Genomic DNA, 23,169 nt, shown 5'->3' on the forward strand with positions numbered 1-23,169 from the left:
TATTAATGAAGGTAAAGTATGCTTAGGTAATTCTTTATATTAACTTTACAGACACAAAAACCTTTATTAAATGTTAACTAAAGGAAGACATTCATTCATTTAGCAGACGCTTTGGATAAAAGCGTCTGCTAAATGACATGTAATGTAATGTAATGTAATGACATAACATCAGCTTCATTCTTTGAGTGGAATAGTAAAGTAAAGCATGTAAATGGGAGTGGGAACAATGGAAACTAAATATTTGTTGTCCATTACTCACTTTCCGAAAGTTAGAATGTTACTAGGGTGTATTTTCATATCTGTCTTGTGTCTCCTCAGGCACATCCAGAGCATGTCCAAGATCAAAACAGACGTGGGCAGAGCAAGAGCCTGGATCCGCTTGTCCCTGGAGAAGAAGCTGCTCTCTCAGCACTTCAAACAGCTGCTGTCCCGACAAGCCTTAACCAAGTGAGCGGCGCCTTTTGATCAACCAAGCTCATACACAATGCACTGCTAATTATTATAATTATTATTAAATGCCTAGAAGTGTTAGTCACTTTATTACCACAGGCCATTCAAATCATGCCATATATCACACATCCCACACACATCAATCCCACTTCTAAGACTGCAAGAACCCAAACCATGATGAAAAACCATTGCTGTTCTATGTTCTTGCACGGACACACCGTTTTTTTTTTCTCAGCCAAATCACACTATTTGCTAGTCTGCATCATGCCCGCCTTAGAGAAGCCGTGAGAGACCAATCGTTGCGAACTTTGAGCAGTGTTATAGATTTCTCATTCCTAAGTCTGGTTATGTTTCACCAGAACTTTGCCTGAAGTGCAACAAGACTTTAGCTTGTGTTAGCTTTCTTGCTTAGCTTATAGACTGTCAAAGATAGACTAATATTTCTGTTGAAGCAACTTATAATTCCTTTTTTTTTTCATTTTAGTTTATAGGTACAAAGGGTAGTGGTAAATACCTCAATTGTGATTGAACTTTTTTCTTGGTGCAATATGCATTATCTCTACCATAGTGCATAATGCAATGTTTTGATGAATCAATTACACAAATGAAATATTTAAATGTGATGTTAAGAACAAATAAATTGGCAGATGATGTAATGGAAGATAAGGATTGGACCTCCATTGCAGAGCATGATGAAGGAAACTCTTGATAGTAGCAGTGAGGAAGATAAAAGTATTGACCAGAGGATTGAAGAGGAGGAAGAGGGTTAAAAACAGCAACACAGGCTAAAGGAACAAATAAATCTGCTAGGAAAAAAGTGACAAGGAAGGACTCAACTTTCAAAACAACCTCAGCATGTCTGAAGCTGTAAACAGACATACAATTTGGAAACTCAGGCCATGGTTATGAGAACAATGACTTTGTGTATCTCCTGAAGAATATGCAGTTGATGAGATTATAATAATAATAATAATATATTTTATTTATAAGCACCTTTTCAACACTCATGGACACTCTCAAAACAAACAAACAACAATACAAAAAACAGTAAACAGGACAAATGGAGTGCGATTACAGAGTAGTCTGTTTTAAACAGGTGGGTTTTGAGTCTGGATTTAAAGAGGGGAAGAGATTCAGAGTTGCGTATGTCTGGTGGGAGTGAAATCCAGAGATGGGGAGCAGAGCAGCTGAAAGCTTTATATCTGTATCTGAAACCAAGCTATGTTACCAATTTGGCAATATGTGCTTCAAATGAGACCTTACAGTCAATAAGAAAACCTGTCTTAGTCTGACTAAAATCTGCCTTTTGACATGCATGTAAACGGCTGATGAGACATTAATCAGTTACTCATGTGTTCCTGTATTTGAATATGACCAGACCTGTATGTGTTTTGCACGTAGGAAGCTCTACAAGCGCTACGCCTTCCTGCGATGTGAGGAGGAGAAGGAGCAGTTCCTCTTTCACCTGCTCTCTCTCAATGCTGTTGACTACTTTTGCTTCACCAGTGTCTTCACCACCATCAGTGAGTTCTCCCCCAGCTGCTGTTACATGCAGGAGAATTAAATTGAACCTCACATAGAAAAATAAAAAGGTTTGATACATTCATTTGAAGATTCAGGCCGTTTACAATCAATGAGAAAGAAAGTTCTCTACATTGAGTCACAGTTTAAGTCGGCTTTTAAAACAAACAAAATATGAGCTGAATCACAAACCTTTCAGCTGTTTTTGGATTGACTGAGTCATAAGGAGTCTGGTCTGCTCTGGTCATGCAGGAAGTACTGAACAATTCTGTGAAAGAATCGTTTTCAGTATGAACAGCACTAATATAAGTATTTGATTAAGTCATTACAGTCCTTTTTTTCATTTTTCCATATAGTGAATGTCTGTTCTGCCACTGACATGTTTGTCCCTGCAGTGATCCCGTACCGAGTTGTCATCATCCCCATCAAGAAGCTGAGCAATGCCATGACCACCTCTAACCCATGGGTGTGTGTGTCAGGGGAGCTGAGGGACTCTGGGATCATGCAGATCCCCAAGAATGTCCTGGAAATGACATTTGATGTGAGTAGTGTCACTGGGTTGTGGTGTGCTGACGTCGCTAACAACATTAATATCGGAAGCACAAATGAGCCCATAAAACTCACAGGTTATGTGCAGAATCGAACAGTATCACCCCAATTTTCAAGTGTAGAGTGTAAACAAAAGTCTGGTGAACTCCAGCTGTTTTCAATTCCACATCAGCATTAGTCTGGACGTCAGATCTGAAGACAGTGACATCACATATGCACTGATGTGGATGGTGCAGGGCTGGGTCGAACTAAACCAAGACATCCATGGTCACCTGGTCGAAGTCTCTGATATTGAGGCGTCCTCACTCCAGTGTTGAGTCCTCTGCACAGTCCTTGCTTGTAGCTCGGGAATTAAGGTTTAGGTCTTCTCTTCCTTCAGGACATACACACTGTAGAAACGAGAAACAATCTTGTAAATCGTTAAAACGGTAAATGTACAAATATATTTTTTGTGTTGTATTTGAAAAGACTTAACATAACTTTACTCTCTCTCTCTCTCTCTCTCTCTCCCCTCTCTCCCTCTGTGTGTGTGTGTGTGTGTGTGTGTGTGTGTGTGTGTGTGTGTGTGTGTGTTCAGTGTCAGAACATGGGGAAGCTGACCACAGTGCAGCTGGGTCATGATAACGCTGGTCTCCTAGCTAAATGGTTGGTGGACTGCGTCATGGTGCGTAATGAGATCACTGCACACACATACAGGTGAGTGATGGTGACGGCTGTGGTTCAGTGGGAAGGCCTGGCTGACATTCAATCAGACTTCTCTTGTCTACATGCCATAAATTGTCAGAAAATGTTGGAAAATGATTGTCAATTAATCCAATAGTTGATAAAAATAAAACTAATCTAATAATAATAAACTCATTTTCTTTTTATAGTAGAACATCTTATAGTTTGCACATCTAGAGAATTACATTTTTGCCCATTCTTCTTTGCAAAATAGTTCAAGCTCAGTCAGATCGGATGGAGACGTTTGTGAACAGCAGTTTTTAAGTCTTGCCACAGATTCTCAATTGGGTTTAGGTTTTGGGCTTTGTATGGTTTTGTTCAAATTCATTCCATTCTTAGGCTGTATGTTTAGGGTTAGACTCAAACAGGTTTTCTTTTAGGATTACCCTGTATTTGGCTCCATCCATCTTCCCATCAATTCCTCGTTCCTGCTGAAGAAAAGCATCATGTTTCACAGTAGGGATTTGTGCTCAGGGTGATGTGCAGTGTTATATTTCCTCCATATACAGAGTTTTGCATTAAGGCCAAAAAATTTAATTTTGCTCTCATGATCTGACCAGAGCACCTTCTTCCACATGTTTGCTCTGTATCATACATGACTTCCGGCGTGAGTGGACGCTGGCGTGTATGTCGTCGCTTCTCACTCCAAGTTTAATTTAATGTTCTACCATTTGTGTCAATGCTGTTGCGACTGTCATTCTTACTTGGATTGTGGCTACTGTTGTGTGGTGCATTGGTTGTGCGCTGACCTGTTTGCCTTCACGACATCTGGTGATCCAGACCTCGGAGATTTATGTGACTTTGGGGAAGTTTTGGGGAATGGGTTCTGCGTGTCGTCATCACTGCAAACACCATGTGTGCACTAGAAGGCTCCACCACTCCTCCAGGCTATCTTTACCTACAGAAACCTGGCACTGGTGGTGGTGGTGGGGGACTGGCTGTCATCCACCGTGCCACATCCTGATTAAAGGGGTCTCCATGCCTATTACCACCACATTTGAGAGTGTGGTGTTCACACTGGCTGGCAGTTCTCAGTTTCACACAGTCCTCATACTGCCCACCCAAAGCTCCTGGCACATTTTTGTCTGAACTATCTGAGCTCCTTACACCTGTCTGTGCTATACCCACAATCCACACTCTTGCTGGGGGACTTTAACATTCATGTTGACACCGGCAGCTGCAAATTTGCACCTGAGATTTTGTCACTGCTGGATTGCTTCAACTTTGTGCAGAATGTACAAGGTCCCACCCACAGCAAGAGTCACACACTAGACCTGGTTTGCTTAACTGACTTCCCTCTCACCAACCTTCAGCACATGGACCTAGCCGTTTCTGACCATTATGCTATCACCTTTTATGTTCCTGCTCACGTGCCTAGGCAGCACCCCAGGTGAACCATTACATTCAGGGATTTTAAGGCTGTCAGTACACTGGCCTTGTCCAGTCTGATTGCTGACCACTTGGACTCAGATTCCTCCATTTCCTGGCCCGATGACATGGTCGCCAGCTACAATGTGGCCTTATCCTGCAGCCTGGACTCTGTTGCCCCTCTGAAAGTCTGGACTGTTTCATTCACCCATCCCGTATCTTGATTTACCACTGAACTTCGCTTCATGAAAGCCGCTGTCCGATGGCTAGAGAGGCTTTACAGAAAAACTGGTCCACCGTGGCAAACTGTGTCAGCTCCTAGAAGGATGCTCTCTCCCTGGCTAGGACTGAATACTACTCGACTGTTGTCAGGTCTCAGCAAAACCACCCCAGGGCATTATTCTCCACCATCACCAGACTGCTTTCCCCCGTACTGGGCCCCACCCCTCTGCTGACTCTGATATGACTTACTTTAAGTTCCATTTTTTTGTTCAGGCTATTTCCCTTTCTTTCCCAAATCGAGTAGATACCACCTATATTGCTGAGTTGGTCACCAAGGCTAAGGCCTCCACATGCTTTCTTGACCCTATGCCCACTGCTTTGGTCAAAGCCTGCCTTCCCTCTGTCTGCTGTCACATTCAGGACATGGTTAATACATCTCTCCAACTTGGTACTGTACCCATCAGCCTGAAAATTGCCTCTGTCACCCCCATCCTGAAATAACCTTAATAACTATAGGCCAATTTCCAACCTCCCATTTCTCAGCAAGATCATCGAAAGAGTAATTGCTGCCCAGCTCCATCATCACATGTCCACCAATGAGCTCTATGAAACATTCCAATCTGCCTACAGGACCAACCATAGTACTGAAACTGCCTTGGTCAAGATCACAAATGATCTTATGATGGCTGCTAACTCTGGTTGCATCAGCATGCTGTTCTTGCTGGATCTCGCCGCAGCCTTCGACACTGTTTCCCACCGCACTGCTCTGTCCTGGTTCCACTCCTACCTCTCTGACAGGAAACTGTTTCTCACCAGTCATGGTTCATGCTCCCACCCTGCCCCAGTCAGCCATGGTGTGCCACAAGCTTCTGTCCTTGGCCCTCTCCTCTTCTCCATATACATTCTCCCGCTTAGACAGATCATTCGCTACCATGGTCTAAACATCCACTGCTATGCTGATGATACTCAACTCTATCTCAGCACATCTCCATCCACTCAGCTCCTCCACAATTACTTATCAATTGTTATCAAATGAAATTTTGGTTGACCTCTAACCTGCTCCTACTAACACTCGGAAGACAAAATTGATTGTGGTTGCTCCAGCGTCTCTCCTAAATAAGGTTGGAGATCTGGTCCTCTCTGTTGATGACATCACCACTTCACTGTCCACAGAGGTTCGCAACCTAGGTGTCATTATGGACTCAACTCTTTTAACGCACACATCAAATCTGTCACAAAATCTGCTTTTTTCCGTCTAAAAAATATCTCCCGACTCTGTCCACCGCTCCCTGATTTGCTGAGACCCTCATCCATGCCTTCATTACATCTTGCTTGGACTACTGCAATGCTGTCCTGTTTGGGGTCCCCAAGAATAGGCTGGATAGGCTCCAACACGTCCAGAACTCGCTGCCATTGTTCTCACTCGGATCAAACCTTGGCAACACATCATCCATATGCTGAAACAACTGCACTGGCTCCCAGTTAAGTTCTGGATCACCTTCAAGCATCTCCTCCTTTGCTTCAAGTATCTCCATTCACTTGCTCCACATTATCTGTCCGACCTTCTCCATGTGCACTGTCCCTACCGGAACCTGCAGTCTGCTGACCAAGGTCTCATCTTCATTCCCCACACCTGCAGGCAAAGCTTTTGGCAACAGGGCTTTCGCTGCTCCAACCCTCTGGAACTCACTCCCATTCATTTAAATCGCACTTGTTCCTACAAGCTTATGCAACCTCATTGTTTGTTTATTAGTGTTTGTGTTTTTGATCTGTCTTTTTCTTTTTTCTGCTGTACAGCGATCTGGGGTTTTGTGAAAGGCGCTTTATAAATCTAAGTTATTATTGTGACGACCAGCAGCTCTTTTTTTTGTTTGTGGCTGTTTGTCACAGCAAGATGTCAAGCTTTGTATGAGAATAGACTGGGAGCATAGTAGAGAAAGTCAGCCACAAACCGAGGAGGCAGAAAAGAGCTGCTGGATATTTTGGTACTATTCCTAATAGAAACACAAAAAATACCGTACCATACTGTACAAAAAACAAACTTGATCTCTTTAATAAAGGGCTTTAATGAAAAGTATTTCATTGTTTATCACTTTAACCTCAATATGTGGGGTCACAGTTGGGCTGGAGCAAGCAAACACAGGGCAAAAGGCAAGGTGCACTCTGGACAGAGTGCTGTACAGAGACAAACAACCATTCACTCTCACTTCTAGTCACTATTCCACAGTGTGGCCCACTTTTATGAAAACATTAAGGGATAAAATGTAAACTAAGCATTTATTTATTCATTTATTTAGTTATTATTGAGCAATAGTGCTTTTGTTGGAACTGCTGTGTGATGATGTGAAGCAACATGTCACCCATCTGATATATTATGGAGCACTGGTGCCTTTGCATTAGGGGCACAGCCCCACCAGAGGGTGCTGCTGTGCAGGGGAGTATTATAAGCCTTTATACGTTTTCCTGTGTTAAAAATGTAGTTGAGCCACCATGGTACATTCAACTTTGTCCCCAATGAAATGTGCGCAGTTTTCATTTGATGAACACAATTTCGAGTCGTGCATTGTGTTTTTATTGTGACGTTGTTTCAATCTTGATAATTTGATATTGTGAGATTTTGAACACTGCCATTTGGTGGCGCTATTGATATGATAATATATGTCATCAGATTGCCATTGTTTGTGTGATGGCATTACTCAGCTGAAATTTTGTGGCAAAGATGCTGTGGTCCCCTCTCTCACTTGTACTGTGTTTTTGTTGTGAGAGTATGAGAGTAATATTATGGTATTTCTGGATTGCATTATAATATTTTCCTGCATGGCCCCACCAGATTTCCCACTGTTATTGAGACTTTGGAGTTCTGTGGTACAGTGTTATAACACTGGTCTTCAGCATTGATTTAATTTTTGCATGAGAATATAAGAAAAAAAAGCACTCATTATTCTGTGTTCCCTTCAGGTTCCCCTGTGGTCGATGGCTTGGTAAAGGTGTTGGTGATGGCAGCCTGGAGAGGGTTCTGATTGGTGAGCTGCTTGTGCCCTGTGGAGACGAGGACTGTGGGAAAAGCTGCCGTACACCGCCAATGCAGGGTTCACCTTCACAAACCAGACGCACCAGCATCACATCACTTTCTGGACGAGCATACAGTAAGTATTTGTCAGAGCGAGACACTGGTCAGTTCAGAGGAAGACGGGAAGAACCTCTCAACAGTACACCACACACTTTCAGTTTTAAACTCACACACCTCATTGTTTCTTTACTTTCTCTCCTTTAAGTAAAAAATGACTCTCCAGTTCAGATAGAACTGATGAACAACGTTAACTGAAACACAACACAGTTTGTCTGATGGAGGCCAAAATAAAACATTTTAATTTGGGCTGACACAACAAAATGTTTAATGTTAATTGTTAATTGATCATAATTAATCATCAACTTTTTTGATGATTTTGATTATGGGTTTGGTTGTTTTATATAGTGTTCAAAACAAGCAGCCCTTAATTTTTCAGCTTCTTAAATGTAAATATTTATGGTTTATTTGCCCATATAACAAAGAAATTATACAATGTATTAATTTTGGTTTGTGGACAAAACAAGGTTTTTAGGAAACACAGAACAACATGTGTCTACATTTTATAACATTTTAAGGACCAAAACGATTAATGTAGAAGTTTATTGACAGATTATTAAAACATGAAAACAATCATGAGTTGTAATTTGAATGTATTGTGCATATAATATTATAATACAAAAGTAAAGTAGAATGATCTTCTTTTTTGAAAAGACTTTTTGATTTTCAGTCAATTTATAGTTTAGATGAATTATATATATATGTATTGTCAGACTTTGAGGTGTAAGTATCCTTTGTGCTAGTTCTGTTTTCAGTTAAATCTAGCAGCTCTACACGAGAGAGCTGCCAGTTGACAGTGATAATTAGGGATGCAAATTTTTGCCTATTTACATAATATTGGTATTGGTTTTTTTTTGCCGATAATGAAAACCCCGAAGTAATACCGAGATTTCCAAATGTGCGATTAAATGCTTGGTATATATTGTGTCAAGTTTGAGTCGCAGTATACAATAGTAGAAGTGTGTAGAAGAAATTCAATTGAAGTGTCTTTTATTTTGACACTGACAGAGTTGATCAGGACACCATAGTCAGTGAAAACCCAGATTGTCATTAACTACATGAACACTTAACTCATGGTGCAAAACACAAAAGTTGTAGTAATCTAGTTAAACATGTATAACAACAGTACAACAATGATGACTGCACCATGCCTGCACAAACATTACATTTAGTTAATTTACAACACATGTATGCTTAACAAACTCAATATGTGCATGAAAGCTCCGCCCACCTACCCTCCCAACCATGGATGTATTATAAAAACTGGATAGAGCACCGCCCCTTTGGCTCTGTTCATTCCTATGGCGTTGCTAACCCAGCAATTACGCCGAAAAAGTTTCTGACTTCCTGGTTTATTTCTGGGTTGTGTGGCCCATGAAGTATGCGCAGTAGTGTCATTCCCATAATGGCTCTCGGCTATGTGAACGAGCCGCCTGTGTTCTCTACTTGCTCGGCACATGCACGACCAGCCATAGGCATGATGGGAGTGACACAGCAACAGCAGTTAATATAAAATATTTTGATACGTGTTATTTTTACAATGCTATTTAGTATTTAGCATTTTTTTATATGTAATATGTAACAACAGGTCAACACATTTTAAATATTTCTACTATGTTATTGTCCAAAAATGTTGCTTTCACATAATATAAAGCTCCTTATTATCATTATTATTTATTATGATTATTATTATTATTATTATTATCGTCATTATATTAATATCATTCTTACATTGATATTATTACGCCACATGGACAATATCAGCGTATCGAATATCGGTAAATATCGGACATCCCCAGTTTAGTATCTTCATTCAAAGAAACGAAATCTACACTGGTAATCAGTTATCCCTTCTTTACTGAACACAGGGAGCATGATACAGTTAAAGTTATGCGTGCCCTTCCTGATTTATTTCTGGGACCCACAGGAACTGTAGCACAACATACCCAACAACAATCAGCCTTTCAATGAGCCCTGAACACAAAACACACGTAACCTTACACATATTACAGTGATTAGCTGCGATACCACACCCAGTGATAATGATGAGTTATTAGATACATGACATGAATGTCCCTTGTTTTCTTTTTGCAGAACCAACTTCAGCTCAAATCCATGAGGCGATTGGAGAGGCAATGAACAACATTATCAAACACTTCCACAAACCAGAGAAAGAGGTTAGTGACTAAATAAATGGGTGATAAATGATAAATTGATAAATGGGTTGTGAATACTGTATTTGAGTGTGTTGAGTTAATTATGTGTAATTATGTGTTTCTGGTCTCCCAAAACGTTGTTTCCGTATGGACGCAAAAACCAATGAGATAAAAATAACAATACGTATTCACTTACACTTGTTTCCATGTGGATGATTGAAAACTTCTTATGTCAAAATGTTAGACTAACCCTAAGCCAAGCAGCCTATATAGTCCACAACTGTTCGCTCTGGCTCGTACAAGTGCCTGTTGTACACAAAAACATCAATCTTCCTGTCAATCATCTGCAGGCTTTGAGCATCACTGACCATCAAGACACATTCACTGACTTCCAGGAAATCTCAGTGACAATACAAACCTCACTCTTAGTCCTCTTAAGGTGATACAGATAATAATATTGTTTCTCCTGACTGTTTTGCAGAGGGGCAGTCTGACTGTGCTGCTGTGTGGGGAGAACAGCCTAGTCGCAGCTCTGGAACAGTTTTTCCACCAGGGCTTCAAGTCTGCACGCCTTTTCCAGAAGACCGTGTTTTTATGGGACTTTGTGGGTGAGTGTGGAGCTGCTGCACCATCTGCTGCTATAAAAGTAAAAGTTTAATGGCTTATTTGGCTGGAAAACCACAGTGTAAAGTAAAGCTGGGAAATATATCAATATATCTATATCATGACATGATACAAGATATTGTCATAGGATGATGAGGTATCTGTGATGACTTTACCTGATTTTAAAGACTGTTTCATTGATAATCATCATATTATTATCCATCCATCTTCTACCTTCACATGAGGGTTGGGATGCTGCGCTAGTCTCAGCTGACATTGGGCAAACAGCATAGTACACGCTGGGCAGATCGCTAGTCCATCACAGGGCCACATAACCATCCACTCTCACAGTCAATCAACCTAAAAAGGCCCTTGTTCCGAACGGGTTGCGAACCCAGGTCTTATTGCTGCAAAGGCAAGAGTGCTAACCACTACACCAATTGTGTGGCCTCATCTTATTATGTTGAATACCAGTGAAGGGAGGAACGGCATTAAAAGTAAACTGCGTTACTTTTTTCAGTAACAAGTAATATAATTAATTACTGTTTCAATCATGATAACGCCATAACGCTGTTTTCAAAGAGTTGTGGAGGTGGGGTCCAAATTCTTAGAGCATTTAAGATGTACTTGAAAGTAACACAATAGTAACTTCCCTAGTAACTAGTTACTTTCATAACTTTAAATTCAGTAATTAATTCAGTCAATTCAGTACAGGAGAAGCAGTGTGGTTTTCGTCCTGGTCTCAGAACAGTGGACCAGCTCTACACTCCCAGCATGGTCCTGGGAGTATTGCTCTGGGAGTATGGGGTACTAGAACCCTTGATAAGGACATACTGAACATCTGAGTCCTCTCACACCTTTGTAATGTGCTCTCCTCTCTGCACAGAGAAGACTGTTGCCTACATGGAGTCAGCTGACCAGATGGGAGATCTTCAGGAGACTGCTGCACCCCTGGGGATGAGCTGTCAGTCACTGTGTCACTACATCAACACCATCAACTCTGCTCCCAGGAACATCGGCAAGGATGGAAAGTTCCAGCTGTTGCTCTGCCTCGGGGTCAGGTCAGTGTCATATCACACCCTGGACGAAATGATGAAGATTATTGTTATTGTCATGTTATTCATTTTTGAAATGCTCCTGGTCTCCATCTTCTCCTCTTTCCTCTCAAAATGTGATGTTTTGTTTGTAATCTGCTGAACTTGAGTAGAGTCGCTAGAACTATATAGTGGAAAAGCACCATTATAGTTGGTTGACAGGATATCTACTTTGTGGTCAAAGTACATGTCCTGTGTTTGCCCTGCAGAGACCGTCTGCTGCCCCAGTGGCTCCCCCTGCTGCTGGATTGCCCAGTAGTCCTGCTGATGTATGAGGAGACAGCCCTTCTTAGAGACCGCGTTGCTGTCATTGGGCTTGTCGCAGTCCTGGAAACTCTTCATGATTTCCCCATTACGCTGGATTCCTCACTAACCAAAGGTATTGACCTTTAACCCCAGAAAGGACTGGACAGCTGCACATTTCCCTCAACTTCCTCACGATCAATGACAACTCAGTAATGCTCTCTGGCTCTTTGCTGCATTCCATTTACGTTGGAATTTGGAACCGGTAGTAACCGAGTTTTCAGCGTCAAAAAAAAAACATGGACTCAAATGTATCTCAGTGTGCAGCACAAACAGCATAGCAACATGTCTATGGTTAAAAATTAAACAAAATTTAAATTGTTTGTGTAAAGTTGATTTACTGTGAAACAAATATGACTGAAATGCTATTAATGCCTGGGCGGTAAAGTATTGTGTCACTTCCTGTTTCCACTGGGGTCACACTGTATTTCTACTGCTCTGTACTGTCTCTGCTATTATTTATTTACTGTTACGATCAATACACTGAACAAACACACTTGTAAGTCAATTCATACTTTCACCCTCTGTTGGCGACACTTTTGCTTAACTCTCTGTCACATACATTCACTTACGGTGGTTTTTCTAGCTTAACATGTTAGCTTAGCAGTGTTAGCTTCTCTCTCTCTCTACCTCCTTTTCCTGCGCTCTCTTGTGTTGTGTGCCACATGTTTAACTACTTCTCTGCCTCCCCATAGGAAAAATGTGTTGCTCATCTGTTGTTCAAGCTCATCTCTTGAGATCAGTTTGAGCTTCTATTTGTATTATTCTGTGATCATTTGTTTCTGAGTTACAAGAGATAAGCTAAAAAGAGACAAGACTTTGACATTGAGTTGAGATAAACATTTGAGCAATATTTGAGTTGGATAAACAGAGGATATCTCATAATTGTATCCCCTGATCTCAATTATGTCTTGGTTATTTTGAAGGAGAATTAAAGAGAATTACATGAGATGAACCTGAGACTTTTATGAGACAAATCTGAGAAGTAAGAGCCCTAAAATCTTATCAATGTCACTTCCATGTCTTGATTATTTCTCTTAAATGTCTGACTGTATGCTATGTGAGAATGATATCTGAGCCATATTTGAGAAATATGAGAACTAATTGAGAATGTAATTTAAAGATTAATCATCTTTATTAACTGTAAAAACAATACTCAATATTGAAAAGTTTAACACTTATTTGGGTAACACCAGTGGTGTATCAGTACACCATTAGTATTTGGTAGTAGTAGTATTAAAACATAATACAAAAATATAAAATGTAAAGAAGATACATAAATAAAAATAAATGAAATACAAAAATAAAAATTCAGTCATCATCTACTCACCCTGTTGCTGTTAAGAAGTCAGGTGTAGAAGTCAGCTCTGCAGGTCCTTCATTTTCTGGGTGGGAACCCATACCCTCTTTTGTACCGGTATTTTCTTTTTGTCCATTCTGATCATTAAGTATAATATAAATAGACACTGTTTTAACCTAATTCACTTCATATCTTTGGGGGCAAGAGTTGGATCAAAATAAGCAATAACCAATGTAAGTTATTTTTGTAATTGATTAGTAGTTTGATAAGCTGTAAAACCACCAAGATTAAAATTATTTTAAGACTGTGTTACCCTCCCTATTCTTGGGCGAGCTTTTGCAGAAAAGAGCAGATCTGCAAGCTCACAACATAACGACTAGTAACACGATGTGCTGTGAACATGTACATCTGAACTCTCTGAGAAAAGACAAAGAAACAGCTCTTAATATAGATCATTTGATCTTGTTCATTGCCTAATTGCACCGATCAAACACAAATGGGGAAAATAAAAATAATCGTGAAGGGAGCAGATACGTTTTTGGGTATAAAATCATGTGCTGGGAAGACGTCAATAAAAAATTTAAATGGAAGGGAAACTTGGAAACTTAGGGGACAAAACAACAAATTGATTTTCATACAATTGAATGCCATGCCATGAGTTTAATTGCTAATGGCCAGGAGTTTAAAAGATTCATTGACAAGTATTCAGACAAACCAGATATCATATGCATACAAGAGACCTGAATTAGAATTTGTAATTTGAGGTTATGATGGTATCCGTAAAGACAGAGGTTGAGGCAGTGGAGTGTGTAATATTTGTGAAACAAGGTATACAATTAGGAAAAGGAAGTGAGTTGGAATTTATAGTAATTAAAATATGGACAAGAACAGGAAACATGAGAGTAGTCAATTTTTACAATCCAAGAAACCTTCAAAAGAATTTAATGTGGACATTGAGGGTAAAATTATGTGTTGTGGTCATGCGCATTACATTGTGGGGTAGTAAAAATAATGATAATGGTTTAGTAATTGAAGAACCTAATTGTCCAGCATACCAGCATGTGGTATGTCAGTCATAAGTATTTATGCTGTGCATGCAATACAACTGTGTTTCTTTTATTTTGAAAAGCCTGACATATGGATGCACCTATCTGGGTCTGTCTGCACAGCGACAGGTGATGCTAGCCAGCTACCCCTGGCCCCCTAAAAATGTCGGCTCACATAAAAAAAAAAGAAAGAAAAAAAAAGAAAAGTTAATTCCGAATGCCACGCATCAACAAGACATAGACTGCTAAATATTTCTTTACAGAAATCAAAGGTAAAGCCACTGTCGTGGTTGTGTCAGACAATATATTCACTGCACTACACTGCAGTAGTATAGTATAATAGTATTCATTATATAGTGTAGTAATTTGATATTTTAAATAGAGAAAATAATTGCCCACCCCTGGTCTAAATGATGGAAGAAGCACAAGAATTAATATTAGATCAGGCACAGAGTCAGAGTTAGATCTTACACTGGTGTCAGATTCTCTAGCAGGTGTTCATGAGAAGTGATCAGAGAAACAACTAAAGGAATGACCAGAGAAACAAATATAAGAAGTGACCATGACTGGTGGTTGAATTTGTGGTCAGAGGAATGTGATAGTTATAGAAATAAAGTTGTAAAGAAACCATAACTTTCAAAATCTTATTAATTATAAAAGGATGCAAGCAACTGTGAGAAGAACCATAAAAAATGCAAAGAAAGAACATTGGAGATCATTTTATAATTTAATCGGAAGGGAAAATCTGGAAAATGAAAAAAAAAAACGCCTGAATTGATTCCAGACTATCAAGGATGTTTTAAAAATAAAGTGTGTCATCAAAAGAGGGACTCTTGATGGGAGAATGAACCACTGCCACGAGTGACAATGGGCCACATGATGCAGCCTCCACCTTAAACAAGATAGGCGGGAGGAGGTATGTGTCAAAATGTAGCCAAAATTTAATAATTCTGAGATTAGCTGCCCAGTAATAAAACCTCAAAAAAAAAAAAAATGGGTACACACTGAAATAACACATGAAACACATGAAAGAAGTTGATCCTTGCAGTAATTGTGACCAAAGCCCGTACTAGCAGCTGGGTAGCCTGTTGAGTTATGTACGGTCGGATTCTTCTTATACTGAATAGTGCAAAGCGACCTGACCGGGCGACAGAGGCAACATGATCTTTACAGATCATGTTGTTTCGGAGGAACTGGTCATCAATCATGACACCCAAGTTTCTTGCTATCTTGGAAGGAGCCAGAGATAGGGAGTCGATATTAATTCAGATGTTATGATGTATTGTTGGCTTGGCTGGGAAGACCAACAGTTCAGTTTCAGATTCAGCCTATGCAGATATGTAAGAGAGACAATCAGAAATTTGTCCTGAGACCGTGTGGTCATCAGGTCGGAAAGACAGATACAGCTGGGTGTTTGCCCTATACGTTGAGCCATTGGCTAGTGCAAAAGCAGGTGATCGATCTTCGTGATGCTGCCTATGCCCAAAAACTCTGTTGGGCATAGGTGATAGTAGGTAACACAAGCCCACCACGGTGAACACATACAATACAAGAACAACAGGATGGGAACACCTCTCCATGTTTGAGCCCTGCCCAAACATGTTCCATGTGAAAAAAAGATGCAGCCATTTCCAATGGATCATTTCTTCTTGTAGCTTGTTGTTTAATATAGTCAACAAAAACTTCAAAGGGAGGGAAGGAGATATTGTGCTTTCACCGCGAGTCCTCTACCTGGAAGGTTCACATGGATGACCCTGATCCGTTTAGCATGCTCAGCCGAAGCTTTGTGGTTGGTCATTGAATTGGATCAAGCCTGTGGTGACCAGCTCACAGCGAGCAAAATATCTGACAAGGTCAGTCATGATAGGTTGATCATGGTGCGGGGTATGGAGATGCATACCCCCACCTTGCCTATTTGTTGAGTAGAGATGCTTATTTGCAGTGTGCTGTGGCTCCTGAGCTGTTACCATTTGGTTTGGGTCACACTCTGTGTGACTGTCTGATCTCATCTTGAGAAGGTTGATGCAGTGGTGTTGCAAACTGTATTTTATTTTGCTCTTTGGCCTGTTCAGCGATATATATATATATATATATATATATATATATATATATATATATTCTTTGGTCCGATCTGTAGGGTCGAGGGAAGCTGCAAATGGTAGGTTGAGGTGAAGTTTTTTTACATTTAAATTATTACGTTATTGGCCGTTATTACATTATTGGTTGCTACAGTGTGAAACTGAGAACATACAAACATAACATAATCATACAAATTGCTCACTATAACTCCATTGTAAATATGTTGTATTTTTTATTGTGAATTAAATTACTCCTTTTTAGACCCTTTTAACTCACTCATGTTTACATATGTGTTGTGTATTTTTTGTTGTTAAACTATCACTCCACAGCTAGTTATCAACAGCATTCTTATTTTTAACATGTTATCGATCTTTAACTACACTGTAAACTCCTACTGACTGTACATGTAGCATATGTTATAAATGAAATCAATAGAGACTAACTTGGTAGCCATATTACATCATGAAATCAACTGAGAATTGCTTATAAGCATTTTCCCTCAAACTTCACAAACAACCTTTTGTAATGACAAAATAATGAACTGAAATTGTACCTAAGGATATACAATGATAATACACACCGACGATGCTCTGTATAACATAAGATGTGAACACATGTTTCCTCCAGATCTTGGCTTCCTGTTGCCACTTTATATGGCTCTTAAAGAGACCATTGTCCCCTAGTGGTAGTGTTATGAACTTACTCCTAGAACTAGTTAAATTAACTAATGGCATATTTCCACCGGCTCTACTCGCCTCGCCTGCATCTCCACTACAAAAAAAGTACCTACTTAACGTGGGCGGAGTCATCACTGCATGGCTGAGTGAAACTGCGGTGACTTTGTTTTATATGCCACACACGCAGTGACTAGTGACTTTGCATCAGACTTCTGTAGCATCTGCGCTACTGTCAGTGAACCATATGATATTCAATTCAGTTCAATTCAATTTTATTTGTATAGCACCAAATCAAACATTATCTCAAGGCACTGTACATAGACAACATCAAGGAGAGCAGAGAACCCCAACAGTTCACACAATGAGCAAGCACTAGGCATCAGCGGAGAGAAAAATCTCCCTCTTAACAGGAAGAAATCTCTGACAGAACCAGGCTCAGAGATGTGCAGTCATCTGCCTCGACCGGTTGGGGTGAAAGGAAAATGAGGGACAGAAAGTGGGGAGAGAAAGGACAAGAGGGAGATGAGGTACAGACAGAAGAGAGAGGAAGAGACCAGGAGCAGATACACACCACAATGTTTTTTAAATATTATGACAAAGCAGGAATTAGTTATTTATTTGTCGTTCATTAGCATTTATTTTCAAACTTATTATCAATGTATTAATAAGCTGCTGTGTGGATTCATTGAGGGGAGGAGACTGACATGCTTATAAAACTACTCTTAACACGTTTGTAATATGATCATGAGTCTGCAGGTTTTCTGGCTTTTAAAAAAATATATTTGATCATTATATTAATATAATATCAATGTTATTGTTATTATTCTTATTATTATTATTATCATTATTGTTATTATTATTATCAATAATAATAACAATAATTATAATGGCCCTGAGATGGAGTGGCGAACTGTCCAGGGTGTACCCCGCCTATCGCCCGATGTAGCTGAGATTGGCACAGCACCCCCCGCGACCCTCTGGTGGAGGATAAAGCGGTAGATGATGACTGACTGACTGACAATAATAACAATAATAATAATAATAATAATAATGATGATGATTTTTAGCTTTATATTATGTGAAAGCAACTGTAGAAATATTTAAAATGTGTTGACCTGTTTTTACAGAAAAACTAAACTAGACTAAACTTGATGAAAACTTAATCACTTTACAGAAGGAGAAATTAGTGATGGGTAAGGCTTTGGAGCTTGTGGCGCTCTTCCTGAAGCGGAGTGGTTCGAAACACTGTGTCGGAGCTTGTATCACAATCATTGCTTCAAAATGTTTCGAAGCGCTTCATCAAAATGGAGTTGTGAGGAGATTAGGAGAGTGAAAGGAGATTTGGAGATTTGAAAATTCGAAGTTATTGTCATGGCAAGTACAAGCACTATGCGGCATTCTAAAGTTTGGGATCATTGGGATCTAATACCACCAAATAAGATATAATCCAGTTCATGGCCTACATTCTATATTTCCATTATTGAATTGGATTTTTCATTTTTAAATGGGTCTCAAATGTACAATTACTTGTAGGTGCGGTGTTTGCTCTGCACACAAGAGTTGTCTTACAACAACAACACGTCATCCATGCTGAGACACTTGCGTGCCAGGCATGACATGCCGAGCAAAGCAGTGACCCTGTCAACACTGGGACTCTTGACTGTAAGCTAAATATATATGTATATATACTTTAGATATGTATGTGTGTGTTTATATACTGTAGATGTTGTGTATCATGTTTATATAGCAAGCTTTCTCCCACAGTGTCAAGAAACCAGAAGCTGGATGAGGCCCTGGTGGACATGATAGTTAAAGATGGCCAGCCTTTTTCTATCGTTGTTCAAGAGGTGGAAACTAGATGGAACAGCACTTATGCCATGCTCCATAGGCTTTGTGAGCAGCGAGAACCATTAGGGGCATCCCTGGCATCCCTTAGCACTGACATAGTGCCATTCACTGCAGATGAATATGCAGCAGTCAACCAATGCCTGACAGTTTTAAGGCCATTCTATCAGGCAACTGTTGAGCTCTCTGAGGAAAAGAGAGTGTCAGGGTCAAAGGCCATACCTCTTGCAAAAATGTTAAGACACGTCATTTCGGTCGAATGTGCCCAAATGGCTCCTTGTATTGGTGCCACACTGGCATTTAAAAAACAATTTGTGTGAGAAATTCAGTGACCTGGAAAAGGTGACCTCCCTGTCAGTGGCCACCATCTTGGATCCACGGTGCACCGGCCTTATTGATGGGTCGACGGACGTAGTGCCACATGAGACTGCAACAGCATGTACCAGTGCCAGCGGCAGTGAACTACAATTTGTGGGCTTTGCTGGACAAATATGTTCAGTCACAGCACCACACCAGCAGTGCATCTGCCAGTGCTACAGTGGAGATCCAGAGGTATGCATGTTGATTACTGCTGAAACATTAGTTATTTTATTCAGTCGTTCATTGTCTTTCTGTCTGTGTCATAGATATTTAAAAGAGCAAAATCTGGCAAGAGCAGAGGATCCCCTGAAGTACTGGGTGGGATGTATCACGTTATATCCTACGCTGTGGAAACTTGTATGCAAGTATCTGTGTATCCAGCATCATCCGTTGCCTGCGAAAGGATTTCTCCAAAGCTGGTGAGCCAGAAGAGGAGCCGACTGAGGCCTGCCACAGTGGAAAAAGTCAGTCAGTCATCATCTACCGCTTTATCCTCCACCAGAGGGTCGCAGGGGGTGCTGTGCCAATCTCAGCTACATCAAGCGATAGGCGGGGTACACCTCTACTTCTGTGAATAAACATTCCTCCTCAACCATACAAGTCCTCCAATGACAAACTATTATCTGGAAAATTATCAATATCAAATCAGTTCAAATACCATGATCATTTGCAAAGTAGGAAGGATCTTTTACCCTGTTATGGACATTTACTTCAGTTTCTAAATAAAGTTTAACACTTTAATCAAACTCTTAACCAACATTAAACCTTTCATATAATTTAGATTTATTCTTTGGCTTAATCTGGGATGTTTTACAGTATGGGCAACTATGAATGAACAAAACACTTGAATGCCACACCGTCTTTTCGAAACTTTTATTGCTGACATGGGATTGAAACAGTGTCAATGCTTCAGTCGTGCTCTTGGGAGGCTGTTATGGCTTCAGTTGTCCACCAGAAGTCACCTTCACTGAAGCGTTGAATCTTTTTCGACACAATTGTTAGGAAAGCCTCAGTGCTTCATAAGGCCTCACTTGTTCACCACTAAAACACAGCAAATACAGCAAACTAGGAGAGACTAAACTAGACGAAAACAAAATCACTTCTTTACAGAAGGAGAAACTAAATTAGACTAAAACAAAATCACTTCTTTACAGAAGGAGAAAAAACAAAACTTGACTTGGCACTTGAGCTATGGCGGAACAAACTGGATATAGAAGTCATCAGCTACTTTAGTAAGTTTCATATATTTATCCAAAACAAGTCTCTAATTACTAACAATATCACATACAGGACTGGACCCAGATGCAAGATGGTGGTAAGAAAAATCTGAAACCAGTCCTGCCACACCCACTGGCCAGAGTAGTAGGGAGGGGCCGTGAAGCAATGGCGGTCACCTGCCCTCTTGAATACAGCACAGGAAGAGAGCAGCTTCCTCCGCGCTTGGGCCCAGACACGGCGACACCGCCCTACCTCCACCTGCGCAAAGGGGACACAGACATCACGATTAAGAGTTGTAGGCATATTCTACCCAGGGAAGAGCCTTGACCCATGATGCAGGCAACAGGTCCAGGCCCCGATGAGAAGGCAGAACTCTGACCAAAAATGAGAGAAAAACTGGGGGCCACGGTCTGAGACGATGTCCAAGGGCAGCCCATGGGGCTTAAACAGGATCACCTCTGCCGTTTGCACAGCTTGGCCAGGTGAATGAAGTGCAGAATGCAGGTCTTACCCTCCAATGGCAGCAACCCGGTGACAAAATCCAGGGAGATGTGGGACCAGGGTTGGGATGGTACAGGCAGAGGAAGGAGCTTCCCACGAGGCTGGGCATGGGGAAGCTTACATGTTGCAATGATGAACCCCAATTGGTGTGGGTGGACTGATTAGGGGAGAAAATTAGTATGTCATCGAGGTAGACGAAGACGAAGATGTTAAGCATACCGCAGAGGACATCACTCACCAACGACTGGAAGACAACCGGGGCATTGGTGAGCCCCAACAGAGTGTGTGTGCCGATCCGCTTCGCAGAGCCTAGGAAAACAATACAACACTATTTTCTCAGCAGTGGCTGAACTGTTTGTTCTGAAACTTTAGGGTTTCATAAACGAGGTAATGACGCAGATACACACACAAACGCAGCGTTAATTGGAGCTTCCGGTCTATGTAGGCTTTAAGTACGCTGACGACATGGCTTTAGTCGGCCTGCTACAGAAATCGGACCCCTCTGGTGAGGCCTTTTACCTTGCCCACATTAAGACAGCTAGCTTGAAATCAATGTGTCAAAAACAAAGGAGCTAGTTGTTCACATAAAGCAAGAACTGACGATAGAGCCAGTTTCACTTGATGGCCAGCTTGTTGAAACTGTGTAAACCTTTAAATATCTAGGCACAGTCCTTGACAGTCATTTTAGCTTCTCTGAAAACACAGATTTTATCTTCAAGAAATGCTCACAGCGACTCAGTCTGCTTAGAATATTAAGCTGCCTTGGAGTCAACCAGTTAATGATGGGGTTGTGATGATGGAGCCAGGGATGCCCCAGGATGAGACGATGGATGGAATCCTTTAGGACGTGAAGCTGGATGTGCTCATTATGTCCATCGGGAAAAGTCAGGAGAACCAGAACCGTTCAATGGCTGACCCTCTCGATGATGCTGCCACCCAGGGCGTGTGCCTCCAGTGGTGGAGACGGTGGTTGCAGCTAGATCCTAAGTTCCTTGGCTAGTTGTTCCGAGATGAAACTAGCGTCGGCTCCTGAGTTGATGAGGGTGTGCAGATCGCACTGAACATGAGATTGCATGAGTGTGTGTTGAGATGAAGACTCTGAACTCGGGTTGAGAGAGACCTTAGGTGATGATGGTGGAGCTCACCAGTGCTCTCTTAACTGGTGAGCCCTGCTTTTTACTGGGCAGTCCGCCCTCTGATGTCCTTTACCTCCACAGTACAGGCAAAGACCTCCGAACAGGCGGCGATTATGTTCAGATGGGCTGAGATGTGTCTGTTCAACAACAGAAATTTGATATGTCATTTGAAAAACCGTCACCCAGGAGTACACAAACAATGGCAGCTAGCTAACGCTGCTAACGTTAGCCAACAGGCAAAAAAGAAAGCAGCCGCTGTTGGGAGCCCAATACAGCAAGTACACAGCGCAAAGGCCAGGTCAATAACAAACAAGGTAATGGAAATGATTGCTCTTGACGACCAGCCATTTTCTGTAGTGGAGGACCAAGGGTTCCATTGGTTGATAGAGCATATTGAACCCCGCTACAACCTGCCAAGTCGGCGCTACTTTTCCGACGTTTCCCTCCTTGCTTTGCACAAATTCTTGGTCACGCATATCCACAAAAAATTGGACAATGTGACTGACATTAGCTTCACCACGGATATATGGAGTTCGGCTGTAAGTCAGATGAGTATGTTGAGCCTTACTGCTCAGTGGATTGATGACAACTTTGAGGTGCAGAGAGCTGTTATGCTTGCACAAGAGTTTGCAGGATCACATACAGGGGCTGCTATCGCTAGCGCATTTGACTGCATGTTTGCTCAGTGGAAAATTAAAAAAGACAATGTACATGTTGTTCTTCGCAACAATGCACGGAATATGTAGAAGGCAATGGACGAGTGTGGCATTAAAAGCCTATGGCTCATACGCTGCAGCTAGCAGTGCATGGTGGGGTGTTAATTTGTAATTTGCGGCACCTGTGTGTAACTCCTCCAATTTCAGCAATCAATCAATGTAAGAACAAACAAAA

The 23,169-nt window shown here is 41.0% G+C and overlaps 1 protein-coding gene and 1 long non-coding RNA gene across 3 annotated transcripts in view; both read left to right on the top strand.

Moving 5' to 3' along the window:
* dennd5b (DENN/MADD domain containing 5B) overlaps positions 1-13,067 on the top strand; it is a 63,029-nt gene extending 49,962 nt beyond the window's left edge. For both annotated transcript variants that reach the window (XM_044021301.1, XM_044021302.1), the window contains 9 exons: positions 319-447; positions 1,852-1,973; positions 2,367-2,512; positions 3,098-3,216; positions 7,792-7,979; positions 10,055-10,137; positions 10,598-10,724; positions 11,606-11,780; positions 12,023-13,067. In XM_044021301.1, the coding sequence (XP_043877236.1) occupies positions 319-447; positions 1,852-1,973; positions 2,367-2,512; positions 3,098-3,216; positions 7,792-7,979; positions 10,055-10,137; positions 10,598-10,724; positions 11,606-11,780; positions 12,023-12,206 (1,273 nt within the window). In that variant the 3' untranslated portion in view covers positions 12,207-13,067. The remainder of the gene's footprint in view (positions 1-318; positions 448-1,851; positions 1,974-2,366; positions 2,513-3,097; positions 3,217-7,791; positions 7,980-10,054; positions 10,138-10,597; positions 10,725-11,605; positions 11,781-12,022) is intronic.
* A 5,272-nt stretch (positions 13,068-18,339) lies between these two features.
* Positions 18,340-19,842, top strand: LOC122767158. The gene is made up of 3 exons (XR_006360175.1): positions 18,340-18,880; positions 18,983-19,615; positions 19,690-19,842. It is a non-coding gene; the product is annotated as an uncharacterized LOC122767158 (long non-coding RNA).
* Positions 19,843-23,169: the final 3,327 nt, after the last annotated feature.

The sequence above is a fragment of the Solea senegalensis genome, linkage group LG3 (genome assembly GCF_019176455.1).
Source record: "Solea senegalensis isolate Sse05_10M linkage group LG3, IFAPA_SoseM_1, whole genome shotgun sequence".
NCBI lineage: Eukaryota > Metazoa > Chordata > Actinopteri > Pleuronectiformes > Soleidae > Solea > Solea senegalensis.